A 24028-nucleotide genomic window follows, 5' to 3' on the forward strand; every position below is an offset into this window, starting at 1 on the left:
GTAAGCGCTTTATGAGTATATGGGGATACTGGGGAGGCTGCTGTTATGTGGGGAACTGTTAGCAGCGGCGACGTGTTACAAGAAAAAATAATGATTTATATCAATAAACTGGCTCAAAAAGTGAAAACGGGACTCTTATAGGATAACTTTGTCGCCGCCAATCCGTCTGTCAAGATCATTTCTCTCTAGATCACGAGTGGAATTAATAATCAAATATTCGGGTCTATAGTCCCTTAAAGTAGAGAATACGATTCTTCCGAAGACTAGCTCGGAATTACAGAATGATAGACACAGAGACAACAATTTTAAAATCGTTCATTTATATTTTAATATCTAATTGTGTAAATAAGTAAAGACACTTGTAGAACACATTTATTGTGATATCATAGACGGACAGATATTAATGGAATCAAGTGAATTCAAAATAAGTTAAGTATAATAATTAGTAGACGTAGCGCCCTGACGTAGCCGTGCCCGTAGCACGACGTGTTGTTGACGGCTCAATGGGCGCGCAGTAGACTAGTAGCTTTTGCTGCGTTCGCATGTCTAACCGTCTAACCGCGTTCCGTTATTACGAAACGTTACGAAAATTATTCCGATGTGCGTTTGTTAAAATTCTTTAAAGTTAAAGTTATTCTTACTTTAGTTCTTTGATTTGTGATTTAAGCGCGCTTATAAAATAAAATTGATAATAAGGAAAATGAAAATACTATGATTATAAATAATATAAATAAGGCATGTTTGTTGTTTTCGTGTGACAGTAAGTAGTGAGGTTCAGTGGCGGCGGGAACAATGAGCCCGCCGCAGAATTGGCACAAATGGCTCGTGTGGTCGCTGTTCGGATTGGCTTTGTCCGCTCACACAATTGGATGCGATTATAGCTCCATCGCCATGAAATTTGGAGCGGAAGCTGTGGCACGATGCAATCAAAAATGTCCTTTCCAGGTCTGTTTCGCTAATATATTCTTATTTTTACAAAAAATATATTCGTTAATATTTTATAATATAATGCTTTATTAATTAATACGTAATTTTAGGTAAATATTTATTTTTATTTGATTTACGTAACCACTACAGTCTTAAAATAATATCAACTAAAACATTGCCAAAAGGTTATCAAGCGTTGTGTATTTTTTATTAGTTTTAAAATTATATTCATACGATTTTATTATTTGTTGGGTGATGATCATCATGTTATTCTTTCCAAAGACATCTTTCACACAATAGAACTATAAATTTAGTGTCAGATAATCTCAAAATGCTATTCGCTAAACTATGCGCTTGCGCAGGTTCAATGCACAACTAATTGTTGACAATTAGCAAGCTAGTAATCAACGAGATCGCGCTAAATATAGAGAAGCGTGCTACAACCGTATTGTCCAACACCCGCCCGTCCTTGGACTACACAATCAATGTGGGGTACTGCAGCTTGGTGACCAACATATGCAAGTTAATTATTGTGATCGAGGATTTTTTTATATTACACAAATTCGTTATATAACTATTATAATATTTTTTTGTTTTAGATAGTAATGTAAGAAATCTTTATTTACAGCATAATAGACACACATCAAACATGTACAATTGTATATTATATACTTTTTTTAACTAAGCAGTTACGTTATGCATCTAATATCAACTGTTCCTTTTAGTTTCCATTTTTGAAAGTGCTCTAAACATTTTTTATGAAAAAGTATTCTAAATATTCAAAGTCACGTCGTTGACTTCTCATCACAAGTAATTTGATTTTTAGTTATTAATATATGAAAATTACGACGGCTCTACAACAACTACTTAGTTACTTACAAAGTGGTCTATATCGGTAAAGTGGTCCGTATATGGACCACTTTATCGATCTTTATATGGACCACTTTATTAATATATGAAAATTACGACGGCTCTACAACAACTACTTAGTTACTTACAATTTTGAAAGAGTCTTGTGAATTGAAGCTATTGATATTAGTTTTAACATTTTCATCAGCTCTTTCAGTAATAGCTACATAGGTATTTAGTTCATTTATAAATCTTTACCCATTATAGGTACAAGTTACTATGGACAAGTACAAAGATACAACCTTTAGAAGTCGAGGAATTATAGATATAATCATCAGCATACCCGAATAACTTGATAGTATACTAATAACGTTCTATTAGTACCTAAATATTTATAAGAACTCCTAATCGTAGAGAAATTGTGTCTTTTTTAGCATTTGATTTAATTTGGTGATTTCACCAGCTTAGTAATGTCACTAGATGATGACTACAAGACGCAAATTATGATTATTATAAAAAAAATATATGAAACAACGTACTAACGTGTACATATAATTCGGGGGTTTTCATCGGATTCCATTATCTGATTTTAATTTGGCGACTTCGATTTGATATCAGTCTTTTAAATGAAAAAAATATAAAGATTTCGGTTATTTACATTCAAAATTATTCAATAATTAATAAAGTGTACAATATTGGCTTCTTACAAGTTATTTTTTAATTTAGTTTACTATAATATAGTTCATGACATGTTAGTTTATGACATTTTTTAAATGAACAAGTTGTATGGGTCATAATCAGAAAAAGTGTACATTTTGTGTCTTTTCTTGTCCCGCTACTTTGAATGCGTTTTAAAAATACAATTTTAAAGATAATTTAAATATTTTGCCATTTACGATAAATTTACTTATTAACTTAAAGATTTTTGTAATATTTTAAATGTATTATGGCTATTAATAGTATTTTTTGTTAGTTGCAAAAAACTTTTCAAAATGCTTCCATACAATTTTTCGTGTCCCATTCACCTCTTTACTTTTTAAAAATTGATTTGTTACGAATGTTTATGGTTTTATTTGATTTCAGATATGTTTATATTACTTTACTTTATGCAAAATATTAAACAAAAGTACTTTTATTGATATATTATTTAATAAATAATATATATGAATTAAGTAAATTTGTCCCAAAATATTGTCTTTTTTGTTACTCAGGGCTAGTAACGTACAATTAAATTATGAATGCAATTATTTTGGATGATGTTTAATATTAGTTTTTATTGTGGCACCATAATTCTAAAAGTCAATGCTGTCGTAGCTACAACAAGTAGTGTTCTCGCAGCAGTTGAGGGGTTCAAATGTTTTAGAGGGAATATGTAAAATTACATCTCAGGGTTATAAACGGCTTTTATTTTGGTAAGTATTCTATAATTTCGTTTTCTTGTTTATGTTATTTGCTTCTTTTTACAAAATCTCAAAAAAGAACTTCAGTGCTTACACATGCAACACGTGGCTTATGAGCAAATATTTAAAAAGGTTAGAATTTCACAGACTTTATTCTCAATTGCGTTATATTTCGTTACGTAACGAAACTGAGAAAATATGAAGCCTAGTTCATAATTACGTTACCATCGGAAGATATGTATATAAAAAAAAAATGCTGGCATATGAAAAAAATAATTGGTGACTTTTGATAACGTAAAGTAACCAAAAATAATGATTTTTAAGTTTTTTGCCTGTTTGCTTGTTTGTCTAATGTGTTTGTGCACGCTTATCTCAGAAACGGCTTAACCGATTTAGTTAAAAACATTTTTTTATTCTTCCTGAAATTAGTTGTGATTTTGTAATTACTATTTTTTTCTCTGGAGATAGTGAATTAATAAATATATAGCTCAAGCGGGTGAGGCTTTTATTTAAAAACAAATACATTTTGTACTAGCGTTGTTAAAGATCTAAACAATAAACATGAAATATTATTAAATACTTATTGATAAATATTTTTTTATTTTCAGTAAGCGTCATGGCTCCTATGTCAAATGCTGAAAGACAATAAAGATATAGAGAACGTCTTAAACAGACCAATCCTATTAAATATGAAGATATGCGGAATAAACACTTACAAAGTTAATTCCAGTGATAACGACTCAAATTTTGATATATTTTAAAGTGGATTTAATTTTATCATTAACTTTGTGATCTCTAGAAATATAAGTTTATTACGTTACGAACTAGCATTATTATATTGTTAATATTGCCACTTTGTTATGTTTTCTTACATTTATAATCTGTTAATTCAACGATTGAATCTTTAAAATTTTAATTTGTGTCTCATTAAATAAAAACAACAGTAGTTTTATTCGTATAATATCCTTACTTTGTTGTGTATAATGCCTTATATCATCAGTTTCGTAACAAACATTATCAGTGTTGTTACTTATCAGTTACGTTACGAATTCGAAAATGTCCACTTTTCTGATTATGACCCGTATATTGTTTTTCTTTAAACCAATTTATTCATTATTATTTTAATTTACGCGGCGACGTAAAGGAATCTTCTCTCTATTCTCATTTTACTCCTACTTTAAAGATATTTCGTCATTGCTGCATTTTGTCTAACCCTCACTAAATTATAGGTCCGCATATCTATCAAAAGGAAAAAAAAGATAAATATTCCTCTAGGTTGAGATTTTAACTCACAACGATGGCGTAGAGTCAAATAATTCCTAACTGCCTTACAACTCAACTAAGTACTTTTTGTTTCTTTTTAGAGAAAGATGATGATTTTAATTGTTTACATATTCATTTACAGCATATAAATAAGATATTAATGTCTATAGTTTATAATAATACGTATAGTATAGCTTTAGTATAGCTAGCGTGTGAGCGGAACCGGTGGTAACTCTCGCACTTTAGAGGTTTTACAATGTTATTTGATATCCTTGGATGGAGGTTTTTATAACTCTCTGCCTGCGGATTTCATAATAACAATAATTAGTTAATTAAGCGACAGCTTATTTTCTTGTACCTACTATTAAACAGATTGATAATAAAGGGAGTAATCCTATAAGAGACAAACTGTGTTTTATGAATGCACCGTAATACAATACAATGTACTGGCACAGCTATGTAAGGCTTAAGAAACTTATATTTACACATAACACTATTAACTGTACACTCGAAACGCTTTGAGGCTACATTCTTCATCCGCACTGCGAGAGATTGGAACTCACTGCCGGCATCTGTATTTCCTAAGACATACAATATGAGGGTCTTCAAAAATAGAGTGAATAGGTGAATAGGTGACAGTGAATAATCTGCTAGGCAAGCGTGCACCACCGTAGATCGCATCAACGCTCACCAGACTTGATGCGGTCAAACGCAAGCCAATTCAGTATATAAAAAAAAACACTCTATTCCTTCACTTTTGGTCTTTTATTATACAAAAATATAAATATTATAAATGTTACGATTACAACAGGAAAGTGTAAGCGTATTTTTAAATAAATGATTTCTCTTTATATCCTGTTGCGAGTATATATCTCAACTATAACGATGGAGCCCTAATGTCGCGTCGGCACGCTCCGTTGCGCGTGCGCAGCGGAAGCTATCAGGTCGGTGTCCGGTGGATGTTCAACCTGATTATTATCAAAAAACCTTGATAATAACTGTCGCATTTTTTTTGGCTTAGAGCCTTAAGATTAACTTGATTCTTTTTTTTCAGAATCGAACAGGTGACGGCCATTTTGATGTTAGCTGTGGACTGGATTGCAATATACAGCAAGTAAGTAATTGTTCTAAATTAAGTATAGCCACTTCATAATTTTAAGTAGTTATTATGGGACTAGTCAGACTAATAAAACAGATTTTATCTATATACAAAAATAGATTTTATATAGATTGAAAATATGTTCAGAATTCACTCTAATCTCAATTGCACAAAAGTTGCAATATTTATTAACACTGTAAGCAATTTAATTTCAAACTAAAATATGTGCATATATAACATATTACATATACCTAATATGAAATATACTGTGGTATACTTATTAAATTTAAAATTATGAAAACATAATTTGTTGACAAAGTTTTTGTTTTCAAAACAAGTACCAATATCTATTATTTTATAATTCAATTACCCGAGCATATCGCTTAATTTATGAGTAGAATAATACATTCACATGTCAGAATGTTGTTCGTTCACATCCAACGCAACTGTAATAAAATTCTCTTCGCTATCGATAACTAGAGTTTATTATTTGTTATATTTATTTTTATTTTATAACTTGTTGCTTAACCGCCATTTCGTTAAAGCGGAAATGAAATAACAATAAAATATATTTTAATAATCTTTCTGATAATTAGCATACAAAATTAAATTACAATTAATTAATTACTTAAATTAAATTAAATTACTATACCCGCTTCACTTACTAAATAGTATTAAATACAAGTGGTACTTTAGGTAACAAGCCATTCTTTCTTTGAGAATAGCTGCTATATCGACCACTTAGGGGTCTATGAAATGCGACAAAGTGGTCTATATCGATAAAGTAGTCCATATATGGACCACTTTATCGATCTTTATATGGACCACTTTGGATCGATAAAGTGGTCCATATATGGACCACTTTATCGATGCGCTGTTTATCGATCCACTTTATCGGTCTTTATATGGACCACTTTGGATCGATAAAGTGGTCCATATATGGACCACTTTATCGATGCGCTGTTGTAAACGCCCGCGGTCTATAGATCGCGGGCGTTTACAACGCGCGCTTTATCCAAACGTAGCATGTGTACGGCCTGAACAAAAAGTATATAGTTGTAAACGCGCGTTGAACACTTGTCATCTGATGGGTCTACGATAGAAAAAAGTTTGGGAGCCTCTGGTTTATAGGTACCTACATGTCATAAATCTTTCAATAATATTTTATTATTGATGTTTAGACTTAAAAAAATATTTAATCTTGCAAAAATAACACAAATACAAAACGATTGCAAATCTTCGTTACTATACAAAATAATTACCTACGTTTATAATTACTTAAAGATAACTGAATCACATTTTGCCAACCTTTGACACATTTTGCGCGATATAAGGCCTTAATGAATACTGGTTCAAAAACATTCGATAATGATAAACATTAAGATTATGAATTCATAAAGAGACACTCAACAATAAGCAATAACCACTTACTAAGTTGCTGGGCGATAATGCTAGTAATGATTTTATTAGTACCATATGTAAATGAATGTTAGTGTGTTTGTTACGTTTTCACGCCAAAACTACTTAACCGATTATCATAAAACTTTGTACATATATTCTAAGAGGTATTAAAAAGGACATAGAGAATAGAATATAGAAAAATATCTCATGGAAAATAATATATACAATTTGTGCTTAAGCAGTAAGATCATCTTCCTCGCTGTATAGTTACGCTGGCTGAGGAAATAGGTTAATAAAGTGCTCGTTAAAACAAGTTACATTCATATGAACTAGAGCGCAACCAACAACATTGTATCGTTGTAAACAGGATCATCTCCACCTTCTAACACTAGAATTTGCTATTCATAAAAGCGTTATACATATAGGCACTTAAATGTAATAAATATTTTATGTAACTTTGAATCATAAGAATAAAATTATTTTCAAAGTACCAGATCGAAACTATGTAATTGTAAGATATCTATCAATAGTGCGAATGTAGTGTTAAAACACTGCACTCCATACTTTCCGTCTAATTTTCGAAACATTGCGTGTGGAATTTAAAGGAGCGGAATTTAATGCCGCGCTCCAAGTTAGGTCGTGATTCGAACTTACAACCGTCGCGTCAGACACTACACTTCTGCACCGCTACGATTTCAATTTCAACGACTGTCGAACGTGCTTACTGCTTGCATATATTATGTTCAAATACCAATTCTAGCAGATCGCGTAAATTGACATGAAACGGCACGTTACCCTAAACTGTGACAGTTACTACTGGTTTATGTCAAAATTATCAGTCTGTCCAATTTATGCGCCCGCGCCCGCAAAAACACTTAAGTGGCAACTCGGGGCGCGCACCCTCCGAGCGATTGAAACCAATTGACTTGTTTCCATTTCATTTCGAGTATAATTTGTATTTAACTTTTGCTAAAGAGTTTATATTATTCACGTAAATATAGTTTGTTTGTTTTTATTGCTAAGTATTTCATTTCAATTTTCAATTTAATTTTATGTGTATTCGGTTTTATCAAATATATTTCGCCATATTCATATATTTAGCAAAAAAGGATTGTATCTTAAATATTATTCACAAGTATATGCATAAATAAAGTAAATAGATAGCTAGGAAATAAGGATATCCTTATGCCTTTTTTAATTTGTTTGTAAAATTAAAATAAGCAGACACAGAGACGACACCACGTGTGCTCTATATCTCTCACCGAATGGGAGAGAAGTGTAAGTTAAAAATGCAACACCGATACCTGTTTCATCACTTTCTGTATACGGTCAGTGTTTACAACAGGTTACTTATGTAAATACTCCATAAGCTATTAAAGCTTACCTAGTCAAGTTAGAGTTGTTGAAGCATAGTTGCTGTGCGCGAGTATATCGAACCTATCCTTAATTAGTGCTTTCGTTAAATGGAAAATATGAATATGTGAATACAATTTTTTTCAAATATGTTTTTTTTTTTTTTTGTCTCTAAAACAATTAACAATATTTATGAAAATTGTAGAGTTTATGAAAGACATGAGTTAGTGACCCCAGTGACAAAAAGTAATGGGAGTTTATCCGGCGTGGTGGTCATCCACCATGGTCGGGCTATGGCAGTACGGCGGGGTCGCGTGAGATCCACCGCCGGATGCACGCAGGAAGGAAGCTGCTAGTTGCCTGCCTGCTCCCCTCGGATCTATTTTAGAGTTCATTTTATTCCATTTTATACAACGCACTTTTAAATAAAGAGTTTATTTCCTAATGCAATTTGTTTAGGCTTACGTTTGGAGCAAAAAAAAACGGAACATCAAACAACGGATACGGAATTAATCGAAACAAAAAAAACTCAACAGTTTTCATATTCTCTTTTTAAAAATAAACAACAAACTACTAATAACAGTAAATTCTTAATATTTCTACGCTATGCACTTCAATATCTTATGATTAATATCACCTGTATCATGTTTCCACAATAAAAAATGATGCGTGAAAATGTTGAAGTTAAATGATGCGTGATTCTTAACAGTGTCTGACGTGCCCCTATCGGAATTCGGAAATGATATTGGCCTGGTATAACTTAGCTATCAATACATCTGCACTGATGGTTAAATTATTTACAAAAAGTTGTTTTTAATTTTTAAATATTTTTCTTATATTTTATTATTTAAATACCAAAATAATACTTACCAAAATAATAAATATCTTTGTTACGCATGAATTTATTATATCCTTACCTATATGAATATTCATAAAAGCTTTAATGAAATCAATAAAGTAAAATTAATGTAAGCGCATACCGTAACATGGGAGTAAATCGTGGGAAATCTAGTGCGTTTCGTTTCACGAATTATAATAAATAATATATGCAAACACTCAGTGGAGCAAAACCATCAAAACAATGTTTTTAAATGTAGCGGAACTGAAAGGAGACTGGTCCGTGCCTCGCCATGCTTTTATGCATATGAATATTTGGAGTAACTTTTGACTCTATACTAATTGTAGATTACACAGTATTAAATTAAACAAAATCTCATGCTTAAGTCTGATTATTTCTAGAATATTCTTTATTGAATATTTTTAATGTTTAAAAAACAACTGAAATATAATAATTGAAAATAAAATTACTACCAAATTATTAGATATATTTAGTACATGTTTTGTGTTCGTTAAGGCTTTCAAAAATTTTATTAAAATTATTTATTATTTTCTTATATAAATATTATATCTACATAAAATTTTCACACGAGAACTTTCACTCTCTGATCAAACGTATGAAGATTATCTTTATCGTATGCTACCAATTGGGCAGCTAATTGAACCATGCGCGATAACATTGTAAGGACGTCTCGGCCCTTTCGTCGGGTAATCGACTGTAATTAGCGCTGTTTGTTTTTGCTTTATACATTGTAACGATCACTTAAATAATGAAAAAGTCGTCATTAATTACCAAAAAGCTAACTTATAGCTCAATTTTTTTTAGCTGTAAAGCTTACACTTACAAATTAATTTTATAGGTAAAATATATTCAATGTATGCATATAAATAAAATTAAAATAAATTAAAATTTCCTGCCACATATTTTTATATTCATAATAAAGTCTATAAAACGACTAGATGACGACATTTCATGAAATTTAAAAGACAGAGACATGTTTCTCTATACGTACCTATGTACTATAAGGAAATTTAGCTAAACGTTGTCTTAAAGGTATTATAACAAATTAACTCTAATGAAGTTTCAGACAGTTTAATTCATAGACACGCTACAACCATTTAAGATCTAAATCCGAACAAACACTCATACTTAAGGCATTTCCTTGCTACTATTTTTATATTCACAGTGGGTGATATTAGCCTTTAAGGTTATAAGTAATAAATAAATATAAACAAATTTTAAATATTATAAGCATATTTGACATGTTCATGATTCAGATTAATAACATATTTATTGGTACTCTATAATTTCGAAATCTTAATAAATAATTTCTATTAACAACTAAAAGTCCTAAAAAATATTAATTAAAAATTTCTTTAAAACAAACTTTGTGTAGAACTTGGAAAGCCGAAAAATAACAAGTATAATATCAAAATATTTTTTCTAGTTATAGTTAAATTAGATGAATGTCTATGTCCATAAAGGACTAAGTGCATTCAGCGTCGTCGTCCGCTAATTCTTATTTCCTCATTAGGCGCAGCGTTCCCCGCCGAGCGCTCGCGCTGCGCCCATTCAGTCTGTCCTCGTCCCCGTCACCACCACCCCTCACCGCACCCCCCTGCGAGCTCATCCGTCGAGCGAAATTGTAGCGAGTGCACTCAACCAAGGAGTGTTTTGATTTATTGTCCATTTATTGGACTCTCAACGGTTGCATACATAAAAATAGAACAATTTTCAACTCGACACTGTATATTGTCAATTGTCACTGCTGCCTGCCCAACGGTAAAAGCGAGGATGTTGTAATCATTTGTCAGATTACTGTATGTCTTCATTAATATTTAAAAGTGCCCTTTTTTGTAATATTTTTGTAGGATGTTGTTCTTTTTATAAATTACAACTAAAGTGGCAAACGATATAACGTAGCCGACTGGTAGAGGCCAACAAGGATACTAGAGCACAGAGAGCACTCGAGAGCTAAGAGCTAACGGGAAACAAACTGGTGGGTCCCAATTTGCCTTAACATTATCCAATTGCCAGAACCAAGCGTTTGGCGTGGGCCCGCGCGTGACCTGCATAACATTTTCAATCCCTTCAGAATTTATTCATTATATTCGTATTTGTTTAATAAATAATAAAGTTTTAAGTAATATAAAACTTTATGACATTAGAAATATCTTTAGTAATAAAAAATAATTTAGCATAGTTATATATTTTGTAGAAAATACCATATATATAGATATAAATTTACACGTGACGCTTAAAATGTGAGTAGATGATCGCCTCGTGCAATAAAATAAATATGGGCTACTATATCTTAAAGTTTATCTAAGGTCAGTAACGTATAAAATTAGAATATAGTAACATCATCTTAGCCACTGGCGCCAGTAGTAAGTGTTATAATAAAAAAAGTTTAAAATGGCGAACGAGTGTTATCAAAATTGTATGTGCTTTACAAACTTGTTTGTAAAAATCTAAGTGAAAGGTCATCTTTTAGTTTTGGTAGAAGTTGCGATAAAAGGTATCTTATATTAAATCACTTCAAATACAATCGTTATCTTTTCTTTCTTAAGCAACATAAAAAAAATAAATTAAAAAGTAACATGATGTCATTTGGTTTTTTTGGTAAATTATAGATATTTGGAAAGTTCAGAGTTTTATCTTCCGAAAACATTGCTCAGTAGATAAAAAAATATAATTGTAATAGTAGGCAATAGTAATTTATAATTATAACAATTTTAAATTATTATAACACTATAATTAATAAATAAACATTGTGTGCGCTTTCACATCGCATCCGGTGCGCCTGCGCTCCCAATTGAACTTCCGAGAGCGTTTCCGAAATCGCTCCAACAATTAAGTGGAGCGACAATTTTAATGACTCCAAAGGGACCAACTATTGTTTTGTTATTATTAGGGCACGAGACAGGATGCTGGCTAATTAGACGGTAATTTACTTAGCGTAAGTGTACAAAACTATTTTTTAAATGGCCGCACGCGAGTCTTTGTTGTCCTTTTATTATCTGTTAATTTGATTAAATAATAAAATTTAATAAAATACTCATAATAATAAAAAATGCTTAATATATGCTTATGGTATATCTTTTTATAATAAACATTTTTTTTTAATCATTTTCAAAAACGAGAGACTTTTTTTATCTTTCATAATATATATTTGACTACTATATTGGTGTGTCAATTTGGGCGGAGTGTTTTGACAGGTCAGATATCTGTAACGGAAAAGTCCTGTTAACGACGGGAAGAGAGAGCATCGTTCAAATATGCTGTCCATAGCTATTAGTCTTTATAATTGATTGAATATCTTTTCTGTACAACACATGAAATACAAAAAATTACAAGTTTAAATTGTAACATATTTAACTAAATGAATTTTGTTATTTGTATAATCTTAATCTTATTTTGAATATCACTAAGGTAATTATTATTAATATAATACAATGCATGCATTATATATTAATATAATTCATGCATTAATTTCATGCAATATATATTAATATAATGCATGAAATATAAGACAAACAATAAGAGATAATATTGAGTTCTGCCACCACATGCGATATTTTTAAATTAGTAGAATGAATAATGAATAGAGATTGGGCTAAAAAAATGTTTCTATGTATTATAACACAAAACTGCACTATTTAATTACATGCATCTCCCATAACTTATTCTTTGTGACTAACATATGTATATTATTTTATTAGCTTATTGTTTGAACACTATGGCAGAGGGGATCATGACTAAAAAGTTTTTTATTCTGAGATCAATATCTGGAATAAATATACACACTTACCTATGTACTTAGATAGATACTTCATATAAATCGTTATAGTAAATGTTATATTTGCACAAAAAATAAATTTGCAAGTTTAAAGAAGGTCCTTAAAAATAAAAAAAAATGCAATAGTATTCAAAATAATATTTTTGAAATATTAACCTTTAATAATTAGAGCAACGTGTGTAGTGTTTGTTCACAGATCCCTTTTAGTAGTTCGCGAGTGTTTTGCGTGTGTTTACGTCTAAACGTGCACATGTTCGTTATAACTTTTGAAGTTTTAAACATTTACAAACCAAATGCTTGTCTGCTTGAAAGTCAAGTGGCTTATTAATTTCTTTGTTACGACTATTTTATTACCTTTAAACCTACTGAAAATAAAATTAATAAAAAAAATGTTTATTTGTATTCACAGGACGCTTACGAGTTTATTTTTTAATAAACCCGTATACAGAATTCACACAGTAACCCGGTTTTTAACGGATTTTCACGGTCGGGTTGCGACCTTTACGGACGGTGGGTCGTAAGATTACACGAACGCCGCAGGTGCCTCTACATATCTTTACCGCACCCCTACGTTTACTTACTTTTCTCGGCTAATAATAATTTCATATATAGGTAAAAATAAATACATAGAATAATGTATTAACAGACTTGAAAATATATAATGGTTTAGAAGCTATGTTAGTCGGTCACGATACAATTAGTAGGCGAGGATGAGTACGCTCGATCAGTGCAGTTTGTTTCGGGTTTATAATTACGGGTCGCGGCCTCACGCAGTCCTATCAGCGATGTAGAACACGGGAATCAGCGCAATTACAATGTTAAAACGTTTTTGTAAATGAATATTTTTGTGATAAACGATGTAAAATTAAGAACAATTTAAATAACCTTTCTACATATTAAATATAGCGATGTGTTTTTTACAGTGCACCTATGGCTGCAGTCTTTGGTTAGAAGGGTTGGAAAATTCATGTCAGACTGTTTGCGTGAGTATAAGTTAAAATATATGAATATATACTTATATATGACTTAATTGTATGAACAAGTATGAACCGTAAAATTTTATTTCAGAATGTTACTTCAGAAGCAGTTTTCTCAAGAGAATTATATTGTGTTATGGGTTGCAATGAAGCTTTAAATATGTATTTTCAGAGTATTAGAGGTACACTTTCCCTAACTATTATTAAATAAATTTAACATATATAAAAACTATTCTAAAATGTTAGGGTTTGTTATATACTTCCTCGTTTTCTAGATCTACTTGGCACACCTCCTGCGCCAGCTCTCGTAGCGGATAGTCTTACAGCTACATCCTTATCATTAGTTTGGGAAGCTCCAAATCTTGGAAATCTTAGTTATCTCGTACAATGGCGCTATGAAGAACTACTTGGAAGCTGGCAGTATTATTCAAACTCGAGTCTCTCAGACAGATCCATTATTCATGTAGAGAATTTACGGCCGTACACCAAATATAGAGTAAGTAATAAGTAAAATAAAGTAACTTCGAAACATGAACGGTGTATATTTTGGATAAAATATCTTATTTAAATTTTCAGTTTCGTGTTGCGATATTTCTATCTGGGCACAGTGGTGCTGGAGAGCCAGTCTATTCTACACCTTCTGTGGTAATATCCACTTTAGAGAGTGGTAAACCCAGTTCTGCTCCAACTGCGCTACGAGCTGCCGCCCCTGATCCGAGTAGGGTCGCTATTTCATGGGAACCTGGACCTTTCCCTAACGGACCTCTCATCTCATACGTACTTAGGCTTGCTGATACTCAACCCAATACAAACGATGCTTTGGAAGTTAGTATATTTTTTCATTACAATAAATAATAAAAATAATACAATATAATAATACATATGGGAGCTTTATAAAACATTATTCATTAGATATATTATGTATATATCAACTATTGTCTATCTGGGCCAGAAAAAAATCTTTATAATTGTATCCATAAATAATTGTGTCTTTACATTGTAACTGCATTATAATATTTTTAGTTATTGTTATTTGTATTAATTTCAAAGCATTTATGTATGTATCTTAAATTATAATATGTTTTTACAGGACATGCCAGCGTCTAACAATACTCTATTTTATATGTTTCAAAATTTGGAAGCTGCTAGAGAATATGAGGTATCAGTAGCAATGCGAAATGCTGTAGGAGAAGGGCCTAGAGCTTATGTAAAAATTAAAACACCTCCTTTACCTACATGTAAGTATTTAGGTATTTCATTTCATTCTTTTGGCATGAAATGTAATAAAAAAATGCGCATGTACCCACTGGTAAAACTGGTTAAATTTTTTTATTTTACTTTGTTAAGTAGAGGAACTTTTCCTCTGCCTATTTATACGCGGGCGTGTGAAACTAAAAAAATATTATTACATTTTTTTTTATTTTCAGCTGTTCCTAGTCAACAGCCCGTATTAATATTAGGTGGCGAGCACAATATTCTAGCTGCGCTTGCAAATGACATGCTTTCAGATCCTATAGAATTATATAGCACAGACTATAAAATTACAGGTATAATATGATATTATTAATAGAAAGTTATAATTTTCAACATTCTATTACAATTGTTAATTGCTTATAAATACTTAAATATTATCCAAATCATAAATTTTATTACTGATTAAGTTTCATGAATATGGCCAGGACATAAATAAATATTTGCGAGAATTAAAATTTTATAAAAGTTACTACATACTTAATATAAAAAAATACGAATCAAAGATAATTTTTTTAAAACTCTTTGCAGGTGTTGGCCTCGATTTATCTAGCGATTCGTTATTTGTGTCAGTCTCTGATGGATTTGTTTATCGAAGTTCTCTAACTAAAAAGAGTTTGTCAGAGCCCATACTGACTCCAGGGAATATTTCATATAAACCTTTGGATTTATCCGTGGACTGGCTTAACCGTCATTTATACGTACTTGGTGAGGTTTATTATACAAGAGAAGGTTCTAACTTGTCAAATACAAGCCTATATTCAAGTTGGGAGATATTAAGATGTGATTTTGATGGTAAAAATGAATTAGTCGCACTCTCTGGTTTCAATTCCCGTCCAATACACTTCGAAGTGGATGCTTATAATGGGTAAGTAATAATTCATATTAATATAGAATTTTATAATTAAAAGTTCTCATAATAAAATATACCAACTCATAGCAACTACTTAAAATGTTAAAATATTTTAGATATTTATTTTGGGCATTGCAAGGCGTCGAACGTGGTGGTTTATACAGATTGGATTTAGCAAATATATCAAATGGAGTTCGACATGACGCGCCCCCTGAATTGATTGTGAGAGATCCACATTTGGGAGCTTTCACAGTTGACCACGCTGATTTTAGATTACTTGTTGCACATTTGCGAAGAAACACAGTTTTAGCTGTTTCTCTAGATGGGTAAGAACTTAACAACAAATACACAACAATAAATCTCAATTTATGACTGGATAATATATTTTAATAATTGAAACTTTTTTTATAACTCCCTTTAACGTAGAAAAGATTATTAACACTATTGTATTATTTCAGACGAGAAATAACAGACTTTCGAAGTAACACACAAACTCCAATGTTTTTCTCTGCACGCTCAATAGCGTACGCCAATGGTTTGTTCTATTGGACCAATGGCCAGGAAATGCTCACTGAGGAGTATCACGATCAAAGCGACAGTTACTTCCACAATGAATATCCTTTAGCATATAATACAAAACCAATAGCAACTAGGCAAGTTCTAGTTGCTTTGAGAAGCGTTCAACCGATTCCTGTCCCAGTTAATCCTCCTTTGGGCGTGCAAAGTGTTATGGGGATTAATAGAGCAAAGGTTTCATGGTCACCACCACACCTGCTGGGCCATCAAGGAACAGGAGCTTGGCAGCAGTGGACATTTTACGTACAACTTACTGAACTAAAATCTGGACAAATAATGAAGTTGTTAGTATTAAATTAAATATTATTTTGCAATCATAATTGCATTCTATATAACTTTAGTCTATATTAAATTTATTACATTATTATTTTAGTCAAAAAATAAATGAATGCATCTACGTCGTTGAAAATTTGATACAAGACACAGAATATGTTATACGAGTTGCTGCAGTTACCGACTCCGGGTCAGGGCCGTGGTCTTCAGAATTTATTGGGAAAACGTTAACGCATTCCCCAGCTACCTTACAAAGTACTTTAGTGTGGTCTGGTCCTGATGGCTTATTGCAAACAGATTTAACTGGTGACAAATTACAAACTTTGATTCATAGGTAAGTATCACTTTATGAAGATTACATTAAGCCATGTAAAAAAAAGTAATTATTTTTTGTTATACATTTTGATAATTTAAAGATAGGTTTAATTTTTGTTTGTCATTTTCTTTAGATCTCGATTAAAAAATGTACATATAACTGATATATCGTGGTATAGAGACATACTCTATCTGGTAACAAACGCATCGACGGTGATGTGGTATAATATAACAAGTCATGAAGAAGGCTTAATGCCGGACATGGACAACGTGGGCAGCTTGGCCGTCGATTGGGTTGGAAAGAAGATTTACTGGTCGAATCCTAAGCAACAGTTGGTAAGTGTAAGAAAATATTCTTTGAAACGTCTAATATAAGTTTAATAATTTCTAGTAATAATTTTAAAAAAATAAACGTAAAAGTATATCTTTTTATAGATAACACGTGGAAATTTTAACGGTGAAAATCGAGAACCAGTCCCTATAGTGACTGTAGCTAAAGAGTTGACAATCGATTCTATGGGGGCTTATATTTATTGGAGCACCGGACATGCAGTAGAAGCTGCTAGGTTGAATGGGGAAAATAAAATAATTTACTATCCAGCGCAACTATTTAGCGGGAAACAAGGTAAAACCCATTCAAAATATTACATTGGAAATTTGCAATAAATAAGAAATTGTGCGAAACGAAGATTCGTAAATTTTAGTAGATGATTAATTCATTTATGGGGAATTGATATACTATATTAGTAATAACATTTTACAGGCAAAATATAATTAATTATAGTAAATTAAATAAGCATAAGAGATTAACATAAACAAATAAATCCTAAATATATATTAAAATAAACCCAATCATGCAAAAACTCTTTAGAATGTTTAAGTATTGGGCTAAGTATATTTGACGTGTTAAATTTAACTAATTATTATATTTCAGTAATGGGTCTTACTGTAGACTTGGAGAAGAAATGCTTATATTGGTTAGTTCGAAGTTATGACGGCTCGGAATTGCATCGTGCTCGAACTGCCGACCAGATTACTGTTGGAACTAACGAGGTATATACCTACTAGACTTTTTATTTCTAGTTATGAGTGCTATCTAAAAAAAAAAGATATTAAAGGTTTTTTCAGCTTCACGGTTATTATTTCTTATTATATAGTAGTGTAAGACAAAGTTATAACAAATAAATACACTACTAAGTACAGAGGCGTAGCTAGGGTATTTGCTGCCCATTGCGGCTTAGGGGACTTGATGCCCTTTAAAATGGTCTAAGGTCTAAAAAAAAAACAAAGTGTCTTCTACTCTCACGTAGATCAAGTGTCAGACACTAAAATGTGACATTGGCTACCTTTAAAAAAAATAATCGTCGACTTTGATGCCCCTTTCCGTTTGATGCGACCGCACCGCTCGCACCCCCCTAGCTACGCCACTGACTAAGTATCATCTATTGTAAAATGTATTTTATCATGGTCCCATACCTAAACATAAAATTATTGAAGACAGCCTTTTTATAATAATAGAGGTTGTAAGTTCGATTCCCACTCGAAGAAATAAAATTTTTAAATATTTTTATTTCCTCGCTCTTGGTAAAGAGGCAATGTGCGTCGTTGTGTTCCGCTTCACACATCACTTCACATCTTCACATCACTTAATGGAAGTGGAATGTCTAAATACTAGGTACCCTATACCTACTATGTGAGTTATATAACCTAAATAAAGAAAATACTAAATTGTAATGTAATTATATTTTTAACTCTAGGTGTCCAGTTCATTAGTGACACGGCTATCAGGGACGGCAACGTTAGGGCCCTTACGTTACTACAGTGGGAGGTTAGTGTGGGTTCAAGACTCGTCTAGAGCAGTGGTGTCCGACTTGGCCGGAAAATATACCGCCGAGCTTATTCCCCGTGTACATGTTATAGCTGTGAGAGATCCCACTCTGCATAAGGATAGCGGTAATTGCGTTATTTTTCTTATATCTTTAATTAAACTTAAATTATTTTTATTACAGAAATTAAGTTACTCGAGATAGATATAATATTATAATATAGATAAATGATTAGAAATAAGGTTATTTTTTCTGTTTAGTATTTAAATAACAAAATATATCTTATTTTTAGAAATGATAATCGCGATACCAGAAACAATCAAGTCCTCTTCAATAGCGGTGAAGGGTGTATGGGACCAATTCAATGTGACTTGGGCGCCGTCCGCGCGGGTCAATGTTAACAACAGCAGAGTGTGCTACGACGTCAGTTTACATTTCCACGGCCAATATAAGATTGAGGTATGTTTTATAAATACATATTTTAATGAAAAAAAAATACTATTTATTATAAATAGAAATATAATTGAGACAGACATTATTTTTTACAGTCTAAGATTTCTTAATTGCGGCAACATAGGAGTAACATTTTAAAATAATATATTTATATATTTTTTTTATTAGAAAACAGTAGAAGTACCATGGCTGGAAGTAACATCGCGCTCGGTGCTTCCCTACAGCTCGGTGGAGGTGACGGTGCGCGCGCACACGCAGTGGGGCGGCGGTGCGAGCGCGCGCGCCTCCCTGCGCACGCCGCAAGCGCCGCCCGCCGCCCCGCGTGCTCCTCGTGTCTACGTGCAACCGCAGCATAGGTAATTTGCTTGATATATATGTTAGGAAATTATTTATATTGAAATTTTGTCATCTAATGTAGTATTTTGAGGGACTCTTTTCGATATTTTCCTTTCGTTCATAATGGGGTCGAACATTCTGTCACATATTAGTTTTATTATATGCCTTACTATCTCTTGAAATTATAAAATTGCGCATATTTACTTGAAATCCAAAGGATACTATAAAACATATTATATAACATTTACAGTGGTGGGCCATTAAATGCGATATTCCGTTGGGAGGTGCCACTGCGCAGTAACGGCGTGGTGCGTGGCTACGAGGCGCAGTGCTGGGCGACGCCGCCCTCTGCGTGCGCGGACACGAGCCTCTCGCCGCTGCACACGCAACTTGTACTGACTGACCTGGCGAACGCTTCTACTTACTTTTTTCGGGTAAGTTAAATTATTTATTTATTTGTCGACAAATATTATTTGAGACAAGTTAGCCGTCAAGTAGTCAAATTACATTGGCCGCTAAATAATTAATAGCTTTACATACAGATTTCCCTGATACTTTGACTGAACTAATCCTACATATAATTATTCTTATATACTTTCTTAGGTACATATGGAGGATTACATTGTACGTACTGTTTTCATGCCAATTAAATTATTAAAATCATTTTTTTAGAAGCAAAATGATGATAAAACATTCTTATATAAAACAAGGTTCTTGCTACTTTCTACTCCTGTTGATTTTTGTTCAATACAGGTCCGCGGTTACACTGACGCTGGTTTCGGGCAATATTCTGAAATAGTCTCTGCTTCATCTAATGAAATAAGCCCGATTCCTAGGATTGTGATGTCTTCCCACGAGGCTCTTAAAATTCTTGATTTAGACTCAGGGGACAGCGAAGATATTCGAAAGAGTACTGGAGTACCCATAGATTTCGATGTTGCTATTGAAGAAAACATTGCGTATTGGGTTAATAGCTTTCAAGAAATATTTTCGTCTAGTATTAATAGTAGTGGAAATCATAAAGTAAGCATAATAAACATTATGATTCACTAACATCAAAAAATATACATCATTTTTTTACTTTATCTTTATAACTTCCAGTTGACAACAATAAATGACACGGCAACCAGCATATGCGTAGATTGGGTGAGTCGGTCGATATATTGGACACAAAGGGAATTATCCTCAACAGAGACATATGTCATCTATAGGTCAGTTCTTGGAATTCCCAATGCTGAACTTATTTTGACTAGGAAACGACCATTGGACAGTCTACAAATAGTTTCTTCGTTAGGGTAAGTTCAATGTTAAACAAATTGTCATCTCTATATAAGACTAGCGGACCCGGACGCGGCTACGCCTGCTTGAAATAAAGAATATAATTTCAATAGAAATATAATTTCAATCTAGATGAAATGCTAAAAGTGACTATTATATTTATTTGCATAAGGATAAATATCAAAATGACGCGGTAACGAACTCGGTCGCGTAGCGACGACGGTTGTTATTAACATGGCAGAATAAATTGCATGTCAAATTAGAAAGTATTTTAATTTATTAGTATATATGTGTAATGTAATGTTATATAGCCTATAGCACTTCTGAAGAATGCAGCTTTCATACAAAACAAAAACGAAGTAAATCGATCCAGTAGATCCAGAGATCTTAGCGTTCAAACAAACAAACAAACAAACAAACAAACAAACAAACAAACTCTTCCGCTTTATTATATTAGTATAGATAATGTCTATATAAAGTTTACCTACTTCATAGGTGTCCTCCAAAGTTTGCGATATTTAGTTTTGGGTATAAGCCGTGACTCCGATTCTATGAGCCACAATTTTTGTACCCTCAATCAATCCATTAAAGTGCTGCTTTTTTCCCTTTTTCCTTAATCTTCCTCCCCCGCTCTTTGCTACCTTATTTTTTCTACCTCGGTTTGCTACCTCGGTTTTTTCCCAACAAAAGGTTTTGGAATTAAAATGCACTAAATGGATAGACGAGAGAAAAATAATATCCTTATAAAACGTCTTCTTGTAAAATTTTAATTTTACGGAAAAATCTTTACAAAACATTACGTGTGTAAATTAAGAAAATTGTTTCAGGTCATTGTACTGGTATGAAGAAACTAATCATTTAGGCTTGGGAGTGCTAATGACTGCAAAGACAGATGGTTCAGATATAAGAACTTTCTTTAATAATTCAGATGGTTTTATGTCGCCTAACGATTTTCAAGATAAATGTGATTGTCCAGAAAGTCCTCAAATTGCAAGTAGTTTTATAATAGACTTAACGAACGATGAGTTTGATTTATTTTGGATAGATCCATGGCTTCATAATATTTTAGTAACAGATGAACACGGTTGCAATTGTAAAGTTGTAGTAAATGCTACGGAAAAGAAAAAGTATGGTTTCACACCAATGTCTATTACTGTCGATAGTAAACGTATTTATTGGTATAATTCAACCGAAAAAAATATTTATTATACAAATAAGTTCAAAGGAAATAAAATTGAACAGGTGAAATCTTCTTACGGCTATAAAATTATGGCATTAGATCCTGGCCGTCAACCGTATCCACCAAGACATTGCTTATATCCTACACCTCAATCATTAATTCCAAAAGTAATATCTCAATCTGCAAATAGTATAAAACTTAAAATGCCTGCTATAATTAAACCTGCAAGTTGTCAAAATTTCTTATACAACATGGCGGCTACAGAATATACAGTATTGTATAAACCACGATTAAAACATGACACTAGTCCTTGTGATCGTGAAGCATGTTTATATCTAACAACTACAAGTGAGGAAGTGATTTTAAATGAATTGAAACCATTTACAAATTACACTGTAGTGGTAGAAGCTACAAATTATTATGGAAGACTACACGAGATAAAACCTATTGTTGGCGTTTCATTACCCGCGCAGACTGCTGCTGAAGGTACTTACTATTATTACTGCACTGTTGAATGAAAGCCCATTATATTTTTCCTTTTTTATAAATAGATAGAACAAGATACGTTTATTTTTAATTTAAATTATGATCATATTTAAAATCTAATATATATAAATAGATATAGTTAATTAGAATAGGTGTTTTATTTTATTTTTCTATTATTGTTATTTTAACTTTAAGTTAATTTAGTTTAAGTTAATTAAGTTAACTACTTAAAAATGTGTATATATGTTATATCTTGACATAAGTATTAATTATTGTAGCACCGACAGCGCCAAAAGATGTCAAGGTGGTTGTACTAAGTCCTGTGCTCGCGCGAGTGGAGTGGAACGCTGTTCCTGGCCTGTTGTACGAACTGCACTGGCGGACTGATGAATCACCATCTTCGTCACATCGATTTAAAGGTTATTATTTGTTAGTTAATGTTAGTTATTCTATCTTTTGATGATTTTTAATTACCTGCAAAGAATATTGCAGCTGTTCTTCATTTTTAATGAGATATTTATTGTACTCTTCTATTCATGTAACTCCTCCTACCGCTATGTCGTCAACTATGCAACAGAGCACAACACGATCGAGGTGACGTCGGGGCGCAGCGCCAACATGACGCGGCTGTCGCCCTCCACGCTGTACCGCGTGTGGGTGCGCGCGCGCTCACGCCACTCGCAGGAGCCGGCCGACAGCACGGCCCTGTCACTCCGAACCTACCCCGCGCCTGCGCCCCTCGCGCTGCGCCGCGCCGCCGCCTACCGCCTCTACGTGCTGTGGCCCGCGCCCACTTCCTATAACTTGCATGCGTGAGTTGCCTTATTATTTATACATACGAAATTATGAAATCGGTTCGTAGGTGACGGAGCAAACGAAGGATATAGAAAAATTATAGGCGTCGAACATGATGTTTTTTGAAGTCGGTTAAAAAGAGATTTAATATCTACTAGTCTTCTTTTACATATTTTGATATTTTTTATAGTAATTTTGAATATCTTTAGGTGTCATTGCATTTTGGTTGTGGAACCCAACGCCGCACTTTGCCTAGAGCCACCACCAGAACCAGAGCGAAGAGCGAAAAAAATAAAATATAAATATAAATAAATATTTCATTTCCTGAAAGGAAAGAGGAGTGGGGATCAAACCCATAACCAGTAGCGCTGACAGTCACACACTTGTGCCCTCGCGTAACGACTGGCCTCGAACCTATAAAAGTATTATAATTATTATTGCGATTTGTTGATATATTATTGAAGTATTTATTAGGCGGTGTATATTTATTTGACGATGAT

General features: G+C 32.6%; 1 protein-coding gene across 2 annotated transcripts in view; it reads left to right on the plus strand.

The window, feature by feature from the left end:
* The first annotated feature begins 528 nt into the window (after window positions 1-528).
* The window catches only part of sev (receptor protein-tyrosine kinase sevenless), a 30747-nt gene continuing 7247 nt past the window's right edge, over window positions 529-24028 (plus strand). For both annotated transcript variants that reach the window (XM_085202389.1, XM_085202390.1), the window contains exons 1-24: window positions 529-945; window positions 5494-5553; window positions 13853-13912; window positions 13998-14088; window positions 14182-14402; window positions 14483-14731; window positions 14997-15144; window positions 15334-15453; window positions 15689-16025; window positions 16127-16336; window positions 16469-16870; window positions 16960-17193; window positions 17309-17510; window positions 17610-17799; window positions 18109-18227; window positions 18932-19127; window positions 19293-19459; window positions 19622-19809; window positions 20040-20223; window positions 20543-20812; window positions 20891-21084; window positions 21895-22733; window positions 23012-23152; window positions 23311-23545. In XM_085202389.1, the coding sequence (XP_085058515.1) occupies window positions 793-945; window positions 5494-5553; window positions 13853-13912; window positions 13998-14088; window positions 14182-14402; window positions 14483-14731; window positions 14997-15144; window positions 15334-15453; window positions 15689-16025; window positions 16127-16336; window positions 16469-16870; window positions 16960-17193; window positions 17309-17510; window positions 17610-17799; window positions 18109-18227; window positions 18932-19127; window positions 19293-19459; window positions 19622-19809; window positions 20040-20223; window positions 20543-20812; window positions 20891-21084; window positions 21895-22733; window positions 23012-23152; window positions 23311-23545 (5210 nt within the window). In that variant the 5' untranslated portion in view covers window positions 529-792. The remainder of the gene's footprint in view (window positions 946-5493; window positions 5554-13852; window positions 13913-13997; window positions 14089-14181; window positions 14403-14482; window positions 14732-14996; window positions 15145-15333; window positions 15454-15688; window positions 16026-16126; window positions 16337-16468; window positions 16871-16959; window positions 17194-17308; window positions 17511-17609; window positions 17800-18108; window positions 18228-18931; window positions 19128-19292; window positions 19460-19621; window positions 19810-20039; window positions 20224-20542; window positions 20813-20890; window positions 21085-21894; window positions 22734-23011; window positions 23153-23310; window positions 23546-24028) is intronic.

This window comes from Heliconius melpomene, chromosome 18 (assembly GCF_056956725.1).
Source record: "Heliconius melpomene rosina isolate 202511_hmr_F chromosome 18, ASM5695672v1, whole genome shotgun sequence".
In the NCBI taxonomy this organism is placed as follows: domain Eukaryota; kingdom Metazoa; phylum Arthropoda; class Insecta; order Lepidoptera; family Nymphalidae; genus Heliconius; species Heliconius melpomene.